The sequence below is a fragment of the Hippocampus zosterae genome, chromosome 9 (assembly GCF_025434085.1).
Source record: "Hippocampus zosterae strain Florida chromosome 9, ASM2543408v3, whole genome shotgun sequence".
In the NCBI taxonomy this organism is placed as follows: Eukaryota; Metazoa; Chordata; class Actinopteri; order Syngnathiformes; family Syngnathidae; genus Hippocampus; species Hippocampus zosterae.
In genome coordinates, this window is record NC_067459.1 from 15,673,799 (window position 1) to 15,690,608 (window position 16,810).

Sequence of the window (16,810 nt, forward strand, 5' to 3'; positions counted from 1 at the left end):
TGGAATAAAACTCTGGAGCGTCTGTGTGCCAAATATAGACGTGAAGTGAGGTCTTTCATCAACCATTTCTGTATCGCTTATCCTTGTATGTTAATCATCCATCGATTCTTTTCCATTTAACCACTTATTTTCACTGGAGGGACGGGGAGATCTTGTGCTGGAGCCCATCCTTGTCTTTGTGCAGTAGGTGGCCGTGTACACTCTTGAGATGGTTACAAGCCAATTGCAGACTTGAATATTTACATTTGAAAATAATATTTTATTATTTTGCTATTATTATGTTTTATATTTAATCTTTTGTACAGCACTTTGTTACAGCTAAAATCGTTTTTTAAAGTGCCGGATAGGTTCATCAAGTTTGTATGTACTTTGTGGTCACAATGGCGAGTTTTGTAGTAGTGAGACACTTTCATCTATCTATCTATCTATCTATCTATCTATCTATCTATCTATCTATCTATCTATCTATCTATCTATCTATCTATCTATCTATCTATCTATCTATCTATCTATCTATCTATCTATCTATCTATCTATCTATCTATCTATCTATCTATCTATCTATCTATCTATCTATCTATCTATCTATCTATCTATCTATCTATCTATCTATCTATCTATCTATCTATCTCAGAGAGAGAGACAGAGAGAGAGAGAGAGAGAGAGTTCTTAGAAAGGCGCCCATAAATAAAATTTATTATTATATGCACGCGCGCCCGCGCGCGCACACACGCACACACGCACACACACAAAACACACAATCGGTACCACTTGAAGAATAAGGATATACAGTATAATTCAATACCATACCATGTGACAAAAAGCTCAAACATTAATTCATTCAATTCCATCATGATTTGCTCACATTTTCCTGATAAACAGATTTATACTTCAAGTGCATTTACGTGCGCATGAACGCGCTTGCACACGAGTAAAAAAATACTCGCCCGTACGTTACTTTAGTCTGGTGATCTGATTGGCTGCGGAGGCGGAACTTCCGCTAGCACCGGTTGAACAGTGGACACGAAGTGAAAGACTTCAGCTGCCTAAAATCGGAAGAAAGTGAAGAACATCGAGTTACGGCTTGTCAGAGAGTAAGAAAGTAGAATGCGAAAGCGGGAATATAATTAGGTCGAGCTCAAATTGACGTTTCGATGGGTTGTCAGTACTTTTGACGACTCAGCGCGAAAGAGTAGCAGCTAGCCGGCCAACCGTGTCGTTTTAGTGAATGTTGTGGTGCGTTTGGTGACCTCGTAAATATGTGAATAAAAGTGTCGGAATTGTACAGTTTACTCTTTGGACAGATTCCAAACGGTTTTAGAATGATCACTGAAGAATTATCGTTTGAATGTAATCTTTCCATACTTGTGTGGCGTACAGCAGCATTTGATTGCGGATTTCAACTTTCGAATACACTATTCGATTCCAACACCTGTTTGTGGTGTTGTGTTTAAAATGAAATACTTTTCATCCCATGTCACGCTTTCGTCTTATGACTACATAACTAGATTACTGTACTCCTAAAAAGTTTTATTCAGCTTACTTTTATGGCGTTGTTTCCAAACCAAGCCCAGTGTGTTATTGTTCAACTGTGATAACCCTTTGTTGTAATAAGTACGAACATGTTCTACTGTGCTTACCTCTTTTTGGTCTGATTTCGAAACCTATTTGCAAGGTTTCTTAAGTCTAGTCTTGTCTTCTAATTGAGTTGTCAGCGCTAATATGTCTCATCACATCCATCTCTGATTATTTAACCTCATATATACAATCTTTTTTGTTGAAATGAATCGCTCTTACACGGTGATACTTTTATGAAATGAAGAGCATATATATTGTTTGCAAATATATATTCAGATATGTGATATTTCAATTGTTTAATAGAGGCGTAGTTCACTGATGAGGTCGGAGTTCACTCACCTTTTCTTCCCATCCAAGGCAGTGTGTGTTCAGTTTCCATTCTGTAACAATGATTGTCTGCCTCTATATGTGCCCTGTGGCTGACTGATAACTAGTCCAAGGAGTACAGCACAGATAGGCTCCAGGTTCCCACAATCCTTCCCAAAATAAGTGGTATAGAACGTAAAAGGACAAAATCAAAATGGGGAGTGCAGATGTTGCAGGTCATGATTGTTTATAGAGTATTTGAATGACCCAATGTGTTTTTTTGGGCTTCAGATTGTGATGATTCTAACAAATGGACGACATCAACCTCCATTATCGTTTTTTGAACTGGAGAAGGCGAATACGAGAATTTCGTGAAGTACGACCAGTGCGGTACCGAGAGCGTCTGAAAAGAATGCTGAGGGATGGTGATGTGCTCAGGTAACACCAAAGAGTGTGTATCTCTGCACGTATTACTTTCACTTTCACTATAAAAGAAAGCAACTTTTTGCTTGTCTCTGAATTTATAATATTTCACACAACAAAGTGTTCAGTTAATAGTGTCTTTTTGTTTTTATGTTCTCTGTGCAGGTACCATGGGAACTCAGATGAAGTTGGCTGTTTTGTGGCAGCGAGACCATTGTCAAAGAGAAGTCGCTATTTTGAGGTGAGTCAACCAGATCCATCCATCCATTATGTGATTTGCTCAAGGGTCGTGGGCATGCTGGAGCCTATCCCTGGTGTCTGTAGGCAGGGTGAAACCTGAACTGATTGACATCAAATCATAGGGCACATCATAGACAAACAAACCTTCTCACTCACAGTCACTCTTCAATCAACCTACCAGGCATGTTTTAGGCATGTGGGAGAAAACCGGTGTACCCGGAGATAACACACGGAGACATGGGGAAAATATGCAAACTCCACACATGAAGGCCATAACCCAGAATTGAACAACTGATCTCTGTACTGTGAGGCTGACGCGCCAAGCAGTCTTCCATTTTGCTGCCCTTGAGGTGAAACTAATCCAATATAAATAAAAAGTGTTTTTGCTGAAAATATGGTTGAAATACCAAGTGTTTTTCCCCAAGAACTTTGTGTCCACACAAATCCGCTGCACTGCTGCAGTTTATAGGTTAGACCTGAGGTGTCGCTGTGACCATGGACTTGTATATGAATGGACTAACAATGCCGCTTACTCCCCGTTGGGAGAAGAGAAACCATTGGCTCCCATCTTGCATTGCCACACCGCTGAACTTGGATAGACTGATGTTTCTGTGGTGAAAATGCTACAGTTGTAGCAATAAATCTGGGACAAGTGCCACATGCACATCTCATCGGCAAGAATGTGATTATAAATTTTCTCCTATATGGTAAATCTCTGAGTGTGACTCAAATAGTCGTCTGCTCTTGTCGTAACGATGAAGAATTAAATTGAAGCAAAGCCCATCTGAAAAAATAATTCCTGTGAAATGCAAAACTAATGTTTGTAAGTCACCGATCACGATAATGAGATAATATACGCCAATTGATCAATGGAAACAGGAAAATATGTTCTTTGTTAGGCTTTCATTAATCCACACATGCATCTTAGTGTAAATTGCTAGCCCAATTGCTAGCCCCATTTTATATGTATATGTCTATGCTTGTAAGGCTCCCACAGGAAGTTTCCAAAAGTTACAGTCTCATAGTTACCATATCGTCTGAATCCGATTCTGGGGAATATAATCATCCTCAGAACAAGAGCGAACTATGTGTAAAGAGCAAGAAAATGAGATATTTGTGGGAAATTACAACATGGTAGAACTTCTGGTTGGGAAGGAATGCACAGATCACCGCCATCATAAAGAACATCCGGCACAGCGATCCAGCATTTTTACTGTCGATTATGTTAGGAGATAATCAGGCCAGAACTGGGACTACCGCGTCATCGTCTTCGGAAGGGTGGGGATCGAAACACAGGGTAAGCGTTTTCAAATTCATTCACTCTGGTTAAAATAAATAAATAAAAACCATATTCTGTGAACTTTTATTACGACATATTCATTTTCTGATACTTATTGTTTGCCGACCTCTTATTGGCAGGTATTGTTGAATTATATGGGGTTATAATTATGGGATCGTGACAACAATCCTATCTGTAGGTATGTAATGGCTTTGTTTATAGTGCTCTTCTGACAAACGACAAAACAAAAACTGGCAGCAATCATGATGGGGTGTTAGGCCCATAATTAGTGTCTCCGGGGTGTGTTCTGCAAAAACAACTTACTGTTTGTATCGCTGCTGGCCCGCAGTCTCTATCCATTTGCGCTGGAAGTTGATAAAACTGCCTTGATTTCAAGTCTGCGTCAAGGAAATGCTGTCAGTGAATCAGTCGGAGAAGTTGAGGATATGACTGGAATCGTACGCAGTGGGAGATGTAACGCCACACGACTTTTATGGTGTTCCACAAAAGCCGTCATATTTTCCCCTCCAGACCGACACATGAGCGAGCTCGCCAACTGATGCACTTTTATGAACAATGACCTGTCCATGATTGTCTTGTCCTCCCAACCCCCGTCCCTTGTGTGTAAATCTACTGCATAAAATATAATATTTAATGGAAATCAATTACAGAATGTATAGATTTAGGACAGAGTTTTATTTGCCACGACACAGAGCAGACTTTGGGTATTGCTTGTGTGTCTCCACCTGCTTGAGTCATAATAATTATGAGAACAAAACACTTTAAAAGAACCAAGCATGCATCATTTAAGGTCACATGCAGTCCCTTCAGTTGCAGTTGACCTATTTTGGGGGGATTTTGGAATCATTTTTACCATTGGGGAAAAAATGAAATTGGAAATAATCCATTCCAAGGTCCATCCATCAGGTTCTTTAAATAGATTGGATTGATTGGTCCATCTTCAAATCACATCTGTGATATTCATTTATTTATTTATATATTTATCTTACTGATCCGTGATCGGCTCCAAAATCCTGATTGTGTAAAGCTTTGTTTCTTCCACCAGATGTATGACTTGCCACACGAATTGGTTGAATTTTCGAATTTCCTGACTATGAGGCGAATGAATTGTTCACCTGTACAGATGCGGGTGTTATCATTCAAATCCATTTTGGAGATTCAAAACTGTTGCCAAAATTACATATTTTAACCTGACAAGTGGACGTGTTCACGCTGACTATGAGCCGACAAGCCTGGAGCCCTTGAGCGTGAACATGAGCGTGCATGTTGCCATAGCAGCAGTGTGATCAGAACAGTACAACAATTCTTCATTAAAGAAAGAACATTCTGTTTCACAGTATCAACTTACCTCAGCCTCACTTGCCATGTCGGAATCTTGGTTGTTGGCCTCAAAACATTTTTGAGTCAGGGTGTGAGCGCCGACTACATCATATGTTTTGTTGGTCTGAACATTCATCAAATAACCTTCCAAGTATCTTTTCCTCTAAAGCGTTTTATTGTCTTTTTCCCCAGATGGGTTTACAAAGCAAAAAATAAAATAAAAATAATTGTCATCTAAAAATGTCTTCATCTTGGTTTAGTAATGTAAGTCAAGGACAATTTCAGTTTATATATATATGTATGTATGTATGTATGTATATACACATGTATGTATACTGTATATACATATATACCGGTACATACCTTCTCTGTAGATTTATTTTGGAAGCAAAAAGTCAACGCATCCCTGTTCAAGTGCTTTTTTTTGTGAGGCTTTTGCGATGACCTTACCCCCCCCCCCCCAAAAAAAGAAATTGAGACCAAGAAAAATGATTCCTTAACATTTTCCACCATTATTGTGAGATACAACCTCTATAACTCAATTGAATTGTTTAAAAACTGTTTCCGAAAGGGAACGTAAAAATAAACGCACACACACACACACACAAGGGCTTTTCCTGATTTTTTTCTATTCCTTTTTCTTCCCCCCCCCCCCCCCCTTCTGCTAAAACTTTTCCACACATGCTTGGACATCTTGTTATTGTCCAATGAAATCAAGGTTGAACATTTTGTCCAGAATTCCAAAACGTATGTTTAGCAGACGCTGCTCGACCACCACCTACAGTAAAGCATGCTGGTGGGAGCATCTAAGCATTCAATCTTTCTACAAAACACGACAAATCATCAATTACTTCCATACACTCTGAATTCCCAACGATCAGTGAGTCGATTATTGTTCCATCGCTTGTCCCGGTACGTTGAGGATCAAGTCTCACGTTGTGTATGCGGAAAGGCCCTGACTTTCCAACTAGGAGAAGGACTTGAATAATATGTTGTAAGGTTCCAAGTTGTAATTGTTTTAGGAGTCTCCTTAATTGTTTTAGTTGCTTAATACAGGTCGATGATGTGATCCCGCTTAAGCTTACCAACATTGTTTTGTTATGACCACGGAGTATGTCTTCTGACATGGCTGTTTATCAAGTGAGAAGCTCCTCATTGCGTCAATTTGAATAATATGAAGCATGAAAGATTCTGACTGGTTCCAGATGATATTTTTTGGCTTTGTCGTCTGTGACAAATTCAGCTCGGGGAAGGAGTACCGTACGTGCTCTTGCCTGCACGGCGCATGGCAGCTGATTGCTGGCCAATGCGGCTCGTGTGCTACTGCGCACACAGTTTTAACTTGTTTCCATGTTTTAGTGCGTTTGTTTGTTTCGTGCACTTTTGGAGCCTCCAAAGTCAAACACAATCAGTTCTAAGACTGTTTGACACCCAAATGTGTCCTACTTTAGCTGTCGCCGTTTTAAAACTTGTAAAGCCTATTGTCGGGTGACATTTTAACATCATACATGTGGACTTGTTATGCAAGAACAAAGATATGTTAACCGTTGTGTTGGAAAGCAAGTACAACTAAACGTAAAAAGTATTCACCATTTGTGATTGTGGGACAAATCAAGGATATCTTAGTTGAGAACACCGGACGGGCACGTACGAATTGCAGTGCTCGCGCAGACCTTTTCCTTTTACCTTTTATCTCCAGTTGGTTGTGGGTTGACTCTTTTCCTTTGTCATAAATAGGATCCTGACATGGCACATCAAAAAAAAGGAAGAAAAAAAGCAATCTGCACACGTTGCAGGTTAAGATTGTTCACCTTGAGGATTCAACTTTGGAGGTTCCACCACACATGATTTACTGGACTCTTGATGCTAACTTGCAGTGGCAGAGGAAGCCATGTTCAAACTTGCCAAGCACACCCACGCGGCCCGCTCTACCGTGTAGTGATACAGTAACCACACCTTTTAACCTTTCTGCTTACATGTGCTTCTTTCTTATGACTCACAATGTGGGAGGCACAGTGGAGAAGGGAGGGAAGGGGGTATCTGCGTCAGTGGGGTAGAAGGGGCCTAATCAGCGACGCAACCTCCTCATAGATTTGATGTCAGTATTTATGGGCCATCTGACAGTTATGGAAAAAAAAAGAACAAAACCCGATTTATTCCCTTCTCAATCATGAGGGATCTTTGAGGGATCTGTTGAGGTCATGGGAATGAAGTTGAAGTTTCCTCTTCTGCTTGCCCCTCGTCTGCCAGCAATGCTCTGGCTCGTACGCTTCCATGTAGGGCTTCTCAGGAATCATCACGTCATACGCTCAGTATTCAGTTGTGATAACAACGGCACAGACTGGTTTCGAGCCTCACTCTGAGTCAGTAGTTTCAATGTGAGTTTCGCAGACAACAAGCTGGGAAAAAAAATAGAATGGAAAATGCATTGTGTAAGGGCATGTTAGGATTTTGCACTTGCTGCTCTGATCAATTGAGTCGGTATCAATAAAAATTGTGTCGACTTCCACTTTCTTGAAGTTAGAGAATATTCATAGATGTGTCTCTTGGATGTCTCCATTTCATCCCAAAAAATGAGGTTTTCCATTGTACTTCATATTCGATGTAGCGGCTGAGCTGTTTGAAATGCCCATTTTTTTTATTTGTACAAATTTGCGGCAAGCAGACAATGTGCCTGCAAAAAGGAAAATATGTGAACCTGCTGGCATGGTGGACATTTTTGGCTGATGTTGACGTTTACTGAGCACATTATGTGGACCTTCACTTTGCAACATGATTCTGCTACCAAGCTGACTGCGGACTTTTCAACAATTATATTTCACATTTCTAAGAGGCTTTTATTTCAACTGATATTTGTTTGACTTGGACCAAGTGAGAATGTTCAGCTTGACAATATATACCTGGACCATAATAGGAAACTTATGAAACATGTAAATATTTATTTTAGCCTCCTTTGAAGAAAGACAAAATGCCGGTTTCTTAAAGGGGCAGCTACCCCTGAATGACAAGACATGCAGCGATTTAAGGGACGCGTGCGAAATGTTCGATATGGGTGTAAAAACAGACTCATGTACATTGTAAAACCATGTAAAACATGTTTGAGTCAGTGTCATTTAACTACAATGACTGAGTGATTCTGATGACACCAAAGGCATTTTACCGAGTTCCGGTAATATCGACCTTATTTTCATGCTTCACCTTTGTTTATTTAGGAGCCCAGTTTCTTGGTCAGTATCAGCTTGTCTCACGTTTGCCTGAAATGTAAAAAAATGATATCTGTCACTTCTTATGTACTCTGAGCACATCTGCACTGGTCACAACTTATGCAGCCATAAAATGATGGTAGAACGGAACGCACGACATGACTCATGCAGTTGCTGACAGGCGTTTCCTTGAATACAAATCACCATGGCAACCCTTCTGGTAATACTCTAACTGATCTGTTACTGTGGCTCCCTCTAGGTAACAATCGTCGATACAGGAGTGAGGGGGATGATTGCTGTTGGTTTAGTGCCTCAACTTTACAAGCTGGACCATCAACCAGGCTGGCTCCCAAATTCCGTGGCTTTCCATGCAGATGATGGCAAGTATGTGTGACAATTTTTATTTGATTTCAAGGTATGCACAGCATGTTAAGGAGTTTATAAAATCGGTGTGACTTGCAACTGACTTAATTTCTCTGTCTTGCATTTAGGGAAGATAAGGGAACTTTAGCCTATAAATGTACACATGACGTTGATTGTGCATTTTACATTTTAGGTCACATTTGGTTTAGTCTGGGTTGTGAATTAATGTAAATTGGGTATTCGACTGTCACACTTCCCCTTAAAAAGTCTCACAATGGTGGGAACGGAGAGAAATAAGCAGCACAATCTCTTCACTAGCGTGCCATCGTAACATACAGCAACATTATAGGTCAGGTGTGAAGTAAAACTTGGTCAACCAGTTTTTGAGTAATATCTGGGGCCAAAACTATTTCAAGCATACTTTCGTTGGCAACATGCGCAACAATAAAAATGCTTTTGTTCGTCAATCTCCGGCGAGTTGCGCCATTGACAGAATGCCGAGTTGCCAATCGGCCATCTTAATGCATTGTTGATTGTCCTGTTATTCTGCAATATATATATAAAATAATGAATAAAATAACTTATTTTTGGACTCCTTAATGCTCAAAGATAGGAATTACTGGCTAAACATTTGACTTTTAATTGATTTTATTTTATTTTTTTAGATGCATTGTCCGTTGATATATAATGTGCTAATGTGGAAAGGAAAAAGTGCAGATTTTTGCTGAGATTAAAACTGCGAATATGGACCGATTAATCAGTCGGGCCCCAATATCTCATAAGTCTCATATAACTGCAGGTTGTACAACGGCAACACTGTAGGTCAACAGTTTGGTCCAAAATGCTGCAGAGGGGACAGAATTGGCTGTGGAATATCCCTGGACTCTGATGATGGACAGTTGACTGTGTTTTTTACCAAGAATGGTAAAGAAGTAAGTAGTCTTTCAAGTTCACTTGTTGTGTTTTGTTGACATCCAATTGTGTGAATGTGAAGAAATGGGGAATATGTGCCCAGGTTGGCAGCTTGGAAGTACCAGCAGTCGAAGCTCTCTACCCTGCTGTAGGAATGCATTCGCTGGGGGAAGAAGTGCTGCTGGACTTACATGCTGAATGGAGAATGGAGGAGGATGACGGGCTGATGATAGTAGACAGCCACGAAGATGACTGGGGCCGCCTCCATGATATTAGAGTGTCTGGCACCGTAAGTACCGAATGCGCAGAAGAGGTTTTGTGTGGATTTGTTGTGGCTGAGGCCATCGTTCAGTCTAACACAGTGTTCAATGATCAGTGGTTTGAATCCCACTGTGGACACACTATTTAATGGAAAATACATTTGATGAATTGCTGGGATAATTAGACGTCGATGATGTCGTCGCTGAAATCTCCCTGAATGATCGAGTCCACTGCTGTGACGATCAATTCTGAAAGCATTCAATAGCTCCATTTGTGACATTTTTCCTTGGTTGTGTCCCATGAGATTTATAACATTTGTGCCTTGGATAAATAACGTTTCAGGAACATAGAGTGGTTAGTTTTCAGTGTGACATATCACTGTGTCACATCTGGGGATTTCGAATGTAATCCCCATTTTTGAAATCACAATATGAATCATTACTGAGTCAATCGAAGAGAGATATGCCAAATACAGAAGTAAGTGTTCACAAATTCTTAATGATGGAATGAAATTATTCTGAAGAGGTCATTGACCTCCCTCCCTTTTTACGATCCCCACCCAGTTCGGAGACGTCCAGACTGCAGTGTTGGTGTCTGACTCAGATGCTGAGGTGCACTAAATCTGAGCTCAATTATAGGAGAGAAGTGGGATTCGCAGCTGAATAACCCTCAGGCACCAGCAAATAACTTTGTCTGCTACACCGTTTCCTCATACCTGATTTCTACAAATGAGTCCCCCTATCATATTATTAACATCAATCTTTTATACATCACCACATGCGAGCTGAATTCCATTGTACAGTCCTCAGGCGACCTGTTAAAAGGCGAGTGGGGGGGGTGTGTGTCAAAAAACAATGTTCTGCAGGGCTCGAACGTGCAAGCTCGTGAGGTGCTGCTTGTTTTCATGTATTGCAGTTAAAGTGCTTGCTGATTGTGTATTTGTAGTTCAGCGACATCATTTAAAAAAAATCAACATTTCAATTTGTTTTGACATCAATCATCAATTTTCATAACATCGAACCAATGTTTGTTTTAGATTTGTCGTCCATGTCCTCTGTGCTTAGTTAATAACCCTGGTGGTCATCAGCGAATAGTTTGCTTTGTGTGCCTTCATGTATTTTTGAGGCTGATTAAAAAAATAAAAATAATAATGTCTTTACTTTTTCCCTCGCACATGAGGTTTTTGAGATATTTTCACTTTTTGTTTCTAAGTTTGATCGATAAAAGCTAGCACCAAAAACGAATTTTAATCTTGTAAAAAAATATGTTGACCAATGTGATTATATTTTCACATGTTTCGGGTGCTTGGTAGGGACCACATTTCAAATTTCAGTTTTACTATGCTCAGGCCATGTATTAGCTCAATTAGTGCGAATTTAATTTTGTCCTTGCTTGTTGGTAGTTCAGATTTTTAAATAACTCAGTTATTAATTTATGGTCAGTTATTTCTTTGTTTTGTTTAGTTCCCCCCCACGGGCTGTTTTTAATCCGAAGCACGATGACAACTTGCTTAACTCTCCTCACACATGTTTTGAGACATCTAACCAAGTGTATGTTTGACGGGCTAACATGACCGTGTTGTTTCCCCAGCTGCTGGAGTACACGGGCAAAGGGAAGAGCATTGTTGACGTGGGCTTGGCTCAGGCCCTTCGGCCACTCAACACACGCTTCCACTACTACGAGCTGGAGATCACAGACGCTGGGGAGAAGTGTTACATCGCCCTGGGCCTGGCACGCAAGGTACGAGGCGCCTCGCCGCTCTTCGCCGTCACAGCGTTTGACAATCAGCGTTGCGCTACGTGCTGCGGTAATTTCTCTGGAGCCTCCCTTCGAGATGTTTCCAGTCTGCGTAATGATGGATGAGGGAGGAAAAGCTAACAGCAGAATAACTATTGTCTCATTGTGCCCTCACATCTGCGTTTCCGTCCAAGGCAGGTTGTTCCACTTAGATGCTAATCTCCCTCATTAAGGAGGAAAGTGCAGTCGCATTGGGGAAACTTAGTTAGGTGTTGTTTGATTGGAAATGATTCACGTTCTGGAAATGGAAAGAAGACCTGTTGAATGTTTACACATTATCCAGCCATTGTGTCATTGAAATAACACATTTGAGAAGAAGTAGGCCTCAGATCTGGAGATGTTCTGCCATGTGCTCATTGTTTTCACTTTGCGGCGGCGGCTAACTGACGCACACTTTGCTTTGTGCCAGCTGTGTGCGACGCTGCTCGCAGCCTGGGAGGCGGAGGATCTTCGTAGCACTTTGCACCTTCTCTAATCTCCTTCTGAGTCCTCTGGCGTTGATGCGCGTGGGCGGGTCGCGACATCGGAGAATACAGTTGACATTTTCCTCATCGTTATTCCCGGATTGGTTTTTCCCTGCACGTCTGTGGTTTTTCAATTTTCTTTTTCTTTTTTAAAATCCACCACTCGGTCATTTATTTTGCACTAATAATCAATACAAAATAAATGTAACCTTTTTCTGTTTGGGTAACATTCTGTTCTTCGCTCAGTCCTTCCACAACGGTTTTATTTCCATGTTCCCTTTGGAGGAAAACGAATCTATCTTTGCTTCAAAGAATCTGCCTTTCACTATTGATCTGATTTGGCTTTGTTTTCATTGTGGGCATGCGTTTACAGATTTTCACGTGTAATGCCCACTAGGACAAGAATGGCCGTTCAGCAGGTCACATATCTCATCGTGTGCCATTCCAATTGGTCAAGCTTGTGACGTTTGTGACGCATTTTGGCCTCGTTCTTCCACAGTGAGGGAAAGTCAAGGCTGATGATGTCAAAAGCATTTGGAACAAAATGCAATAACTCTTAAAACAACCTCACCCTGTTAAATGCACAACTTGAAGGGTTGAAGGCTACACACACACACACACACACAGACACAGAGAGAGAGAGAGCGCTCACTTCTGCTGTCTTTCTTGTGCAAGGTCAAAGCCGTCATAAGGGAAAATTCATAAGACTCTTAAGACAACCTCACCCTGTAGCACAATACGAAGAATTGAAGGAGAAAGCTTGCACGAGCACAGAGGTCTCGCAAAACTCCAAGTCACCTAATTCAACACTCGATCAAATATGGACTCATTTTAAAAATGCAGTACAGCGTTGCCGCAAAAGTCCAATGACAGGTTCTCAATGGCAACGAGTGCAATGGATCCACCTGTTCCCATTCAAACATTGCCCAAAATCATGAGTTCCTGTAACTACTGTATATCAGCGTTGTGTTCAACTAAACAGGTTCGTAATTTCAAAACAAAGTCATTATTCTGAGGACATTGATGTTTTTACTTAACCCTGGAGAACCCAAGAACCCTTTTCTTCTTTGGAAAATTATGAATTTTACCATAAATGACTGCTATGTGTTCACTGAACACCAAAATATATGTTCTTCCAAATATTGAATGCTTTAATCCTAATTTAGGATTAAGGCCAAATTTGACCCTTTGGGATTTAAGGGTAGCATTTGAGTAGCAGAATTTATAGGGGCCAAATTTGACCCCGTGGGTTGTTCAGGGTTTAAAAAAAAAAGTCATTATTGTTTGGTGTGTCATGAGCTTTTTCTAATGTTAAATTGGGTGCCTTGGCCCAACCAAGGTTGCTGCATTCTGATGGGATAACCAAGCTGTTCATAACCATAAGGGAATAACACTTATTTAGGGAATTGCACACAGAGAACAGCAGCCCAGCTTGTCGTCTCCTTGATGATGGTTTTGCACATGTGGCACTGTGATGGCTTGTGTCCTGAATGGGAAGATTATTTTATTATTTTGTTGCTGATGATGCTAGATGCATGAAAATGCAAATTTGATTCAGAGGTTTATCATTTTGTCCCACAGGATTATCCTAAAAACAGGCACCCAGGATGGAGCAGAGGGTCCATAGCATATCATGCGGGTGAGTGTTAGACACTGTCGTTTACATTCCAAGCTAGCCGTTGTTGATCTAAGGAAACACGACGCAGCGCCTTTTCTTCGCCCTCAAAACCATTTGTGTACATTTGTGTACATGTGATATGTAAATGAAGATGTATGGTACTAAAGAGCTAGATCCAGTCGGAATCACGTCAAATGTGCTCATTCAAAAACAACACGGGTGGATTTAAAACAACAACTTAGATTTATTTACCTTAAACAATGCCAAACACTACTAGTTCCACAGGATCATCCCAAAACATTTCACCGTCTCTTTCATTCTTTTCTCCATCATCCAGCCAGAGTTGCTGACCCTCAAGGGGGTGCGGGGTCGGGGGGGGAGAATGGCACTTGGATTATTTTTTAAAAAACTGTTCGTCCCTACTTCCTAGGCCTTTGTAGACCGATCCCAAAAGGAGGGATCATACTCTAATTTGTCCCCTTTGTCAGATTGCGTATACCTTAAGTGGTAGAAACTGGACTCATCTTGTATTGTGATGCAGGGAGCTAAGCCAAACTTTCTTCTGTAGACGACGGAAAGTTGTTTCAGGGCTGCGGTGTTGGCGACGCCTTCGGGCCACGTTGCTTCGAAGGAGACCTCATGGGCTGCGGTATCATGTTTCCACGTGACTTCAGCCACGAGGATGGAGGCGAGTGGTTTAACAATCCATCCTACGTCCACGTCATCATGTCCGTCTTCTTAATTTGTCTGTCTTTCTCTTGCCGGTTTTGTTTAGATGATGCGGACGACTGGGACCTGGAAATGTTTCCGCAGCCCAGTGAGGTTCAGAATGACTTGTACGCGAGCAATGACGACGACGACGAAGAGAGGGAAGACTTGGAGGGAACCAAGGTCATGGTGAGATGCTGCCAAAACCGCACAACGCCGGGACGTCCTTCCGCGCAATAGTGCTCATTGTCTCTTCTCCTCTCCTCTTTGCGACAGGTGTTCTTCACCCGCAATGGAAAGGTGGTGGGGCGCAGGGAGGTGGCCTTACCTGCCGGAGGCTTCTACCCCACTATTGGCATGATGAGCACCGGGGAGAAAGTTAAAGTCGACCTGCACCCCCTCAGTGGCTGAACACCTCCGCGGGACTCTTACCTCATCATCAACGGGCTGCTGCACGACGCTTGTAGAAGACACGTCGGGATGGAACTGTGGCCTTCTCATGCTGTAAGAAACAAATGATCCACATGTGTATATTTCTTGAGGTTTTAATGGAAGCACACATTGTGGCGTTTGTTTTTATTTTTTTTCTGAAAAGAAGCAGCTCAAGCTCAGTATTGGCAACAATCAATTTATTTCCACATTTATTTCGAGTCTGTGGCCTTACGTTCCATAAATGGTGCATTACTGGCACTCGGTGGTGAGACTCCTGTAGTGCAGTCATTTTTTCACTTCATGGCCTAAAAATGTAAAACAATCCTCACAATGTTTCCCAGCCTTTTATTCAGCCAAGGCCCATGTTTTTTGCTTAAGAAAATTCTCACAGCGTAGCACGACAACAAAAATGCAACAAAAAAGCAAAACTAAACCAAAAAAAACAAACCATGATGATCCTGTCTAATTTTACTCAACTTTATTGATGTGAAATCTGGGCCGGTTAAATTGAGTATAAATCTATATTCTGTTGACTGATGGAAACTCAAGTTAATTGTACCTCCTGCCATCCAGTGGAATTAATTGATACGCCTGTCACTGTATGTTGCTGGCATAGATGGATTAAAAAAATACATTATTTAAAATGAATAAGATCTGGATACGTTTTTGCAACATGATCTAACTAATGTGCCACAGCACCATGGTTTGTGAAACGATACCCAAACATATTATATTGGCCTTTAACTCGACTTCTATGGCAAACATAGCTTTATTTCCCTCCAATTATTTGACAATTTATTTTTTTATTTAAACCTTTTCCGGGCAATGTAATTTTGCTCCGTACATGTGTTCGTTAGCAAACTACACCGCATTTTCCAAGCATTTATCAAATTACAAGATGTTTTTATACTCAAAGGGAAGACATACATCTTTTATGGAAGGATAATTAATGTCCAAAAACATGTACAAGTAAAAATTGTTTAATTGTTCTTGACAATGAAGCCATAGCTATGATTGATTGCTCTCAGGTATATTTAAATATTAAAACGGATCTCCTTTTTATTTATTCAAGTCACAGTTGTCCTCTGCATTGTGCCGTCTTTGACTTGCATCTTTTTCGGGCAGAGAGGGGAGGATCAATGGTTTTCTAAGAATTGAGGATTAACTTTCACCTGCACTTTCTTTAAGCACATTTTTAGCTTCCTGGCATCAATTCTATTCCCCCATAAAGGGGGCAGAGAAGGAAGGTTTTGTTTTCAATCTGCTCCATTTGTGCCACAAACGTATGCTAAATTCACTAAACACAAAATTGAACGTCGGTGTGAATTTGGGATGTGCTGCAGCTTGGCTCTGTTCCCATGAATTGCATAAGCAGCATACACTGTACAATGTCTGAATCCATGAATGTTGTCATAGGATTACAAGTTTTACTCTGATGAATTTGTTAAAAAAAGCAGCCAACTGTAGACCATTCTGACCAAAGTGCCCGCACGGATACTTATTGTCCTCGCGTCATGTACTGTAATCTGTTTATTCATGTGTGTTTATTCATAGTTATCAAAATTTAACAAATGGTGCTCTTGTGCATTTTCACCCCCATCTCATGATTATTGCAAAACAATCAACCAACCGGGCCTCAGATATAGCAATGTCTCTTTTGTGTGAAGCAATCCAATGAAAACCAAAACGTTGTATAGATCCAAATATACATTTGAGATATAAATGTAGCTTGGTATTAGCTTGTGCCTTTTAGGTACATATGTTGCACATATTAAATGCCTTATCTTGTACCATTGTGCTTTTTCCTTCATGTTAGCATGGATCTAACTGCGTGGTTCATCGTGGACAATTCAAAACATGAATGGATGCCATTTTGATTCTAGCG

At 40.8% G+C, this 16,810-nt stretch overlaps 1 protein-coding gene across 1 annotated transcript; it reads left to right on the plus strand.

Annotated features, from left to right (window-relative positions):
* Positions 1-973: 973 nt before the first annotated feature.
* Positions 974-16,715, plus strand: spryd3 (SPRY domain containing 3). Its single transcript, XM_052076226.1, has 11 exons — positions 974-1,094; positions 2,176-2,322; positions 2,473-2,548; positions 8,630-8,754; positions 9,533-9,665; positions 9,749-9,934; positions 11,497-11,646; positions 13,749-13,806; positions 14,354-14,473; positions 14,561-14,682; positions 14,770-16,715. The coding sequence occupies exons 2-11, from the start codon at positions 2,195-2,197 to the stop codon at positions 14,902-14,904; spliced, it is 1,233 nt and encodes a 410-aa protein (XP_051932186.1). The 5' UTR covers positions 974-1,094; positions 2,176-2,194; the 3' UTR covers positions 14,905-16,715.
* The last annotated feature ends 95 nt before the right edge of the window (positions 16,716-16,810 follow it).

Coding starts and splice junctions, on each gene's coding strand:
- spryd3 (XM_052076226.1), top strand. CDS start 2,195: ATGGACGACATCAACCTCCATTATCGTTTTTTGAACTGGAGAAGGCGA. Junction 2,549..8,629: donor AGAGAAGTCGCTATTTTGAG/GTGAGTCAACCA, acceptor GGCTCCCTCTAG/GTAACAATCGTCGATACAGG. Junction 14,683..14,769: donor TGGAGGGAACCAAGGTCATG/GTGAGATGCTGC, acceptor TCTTTGCGACAG/GTGTTCTTCACCCGCAATGG.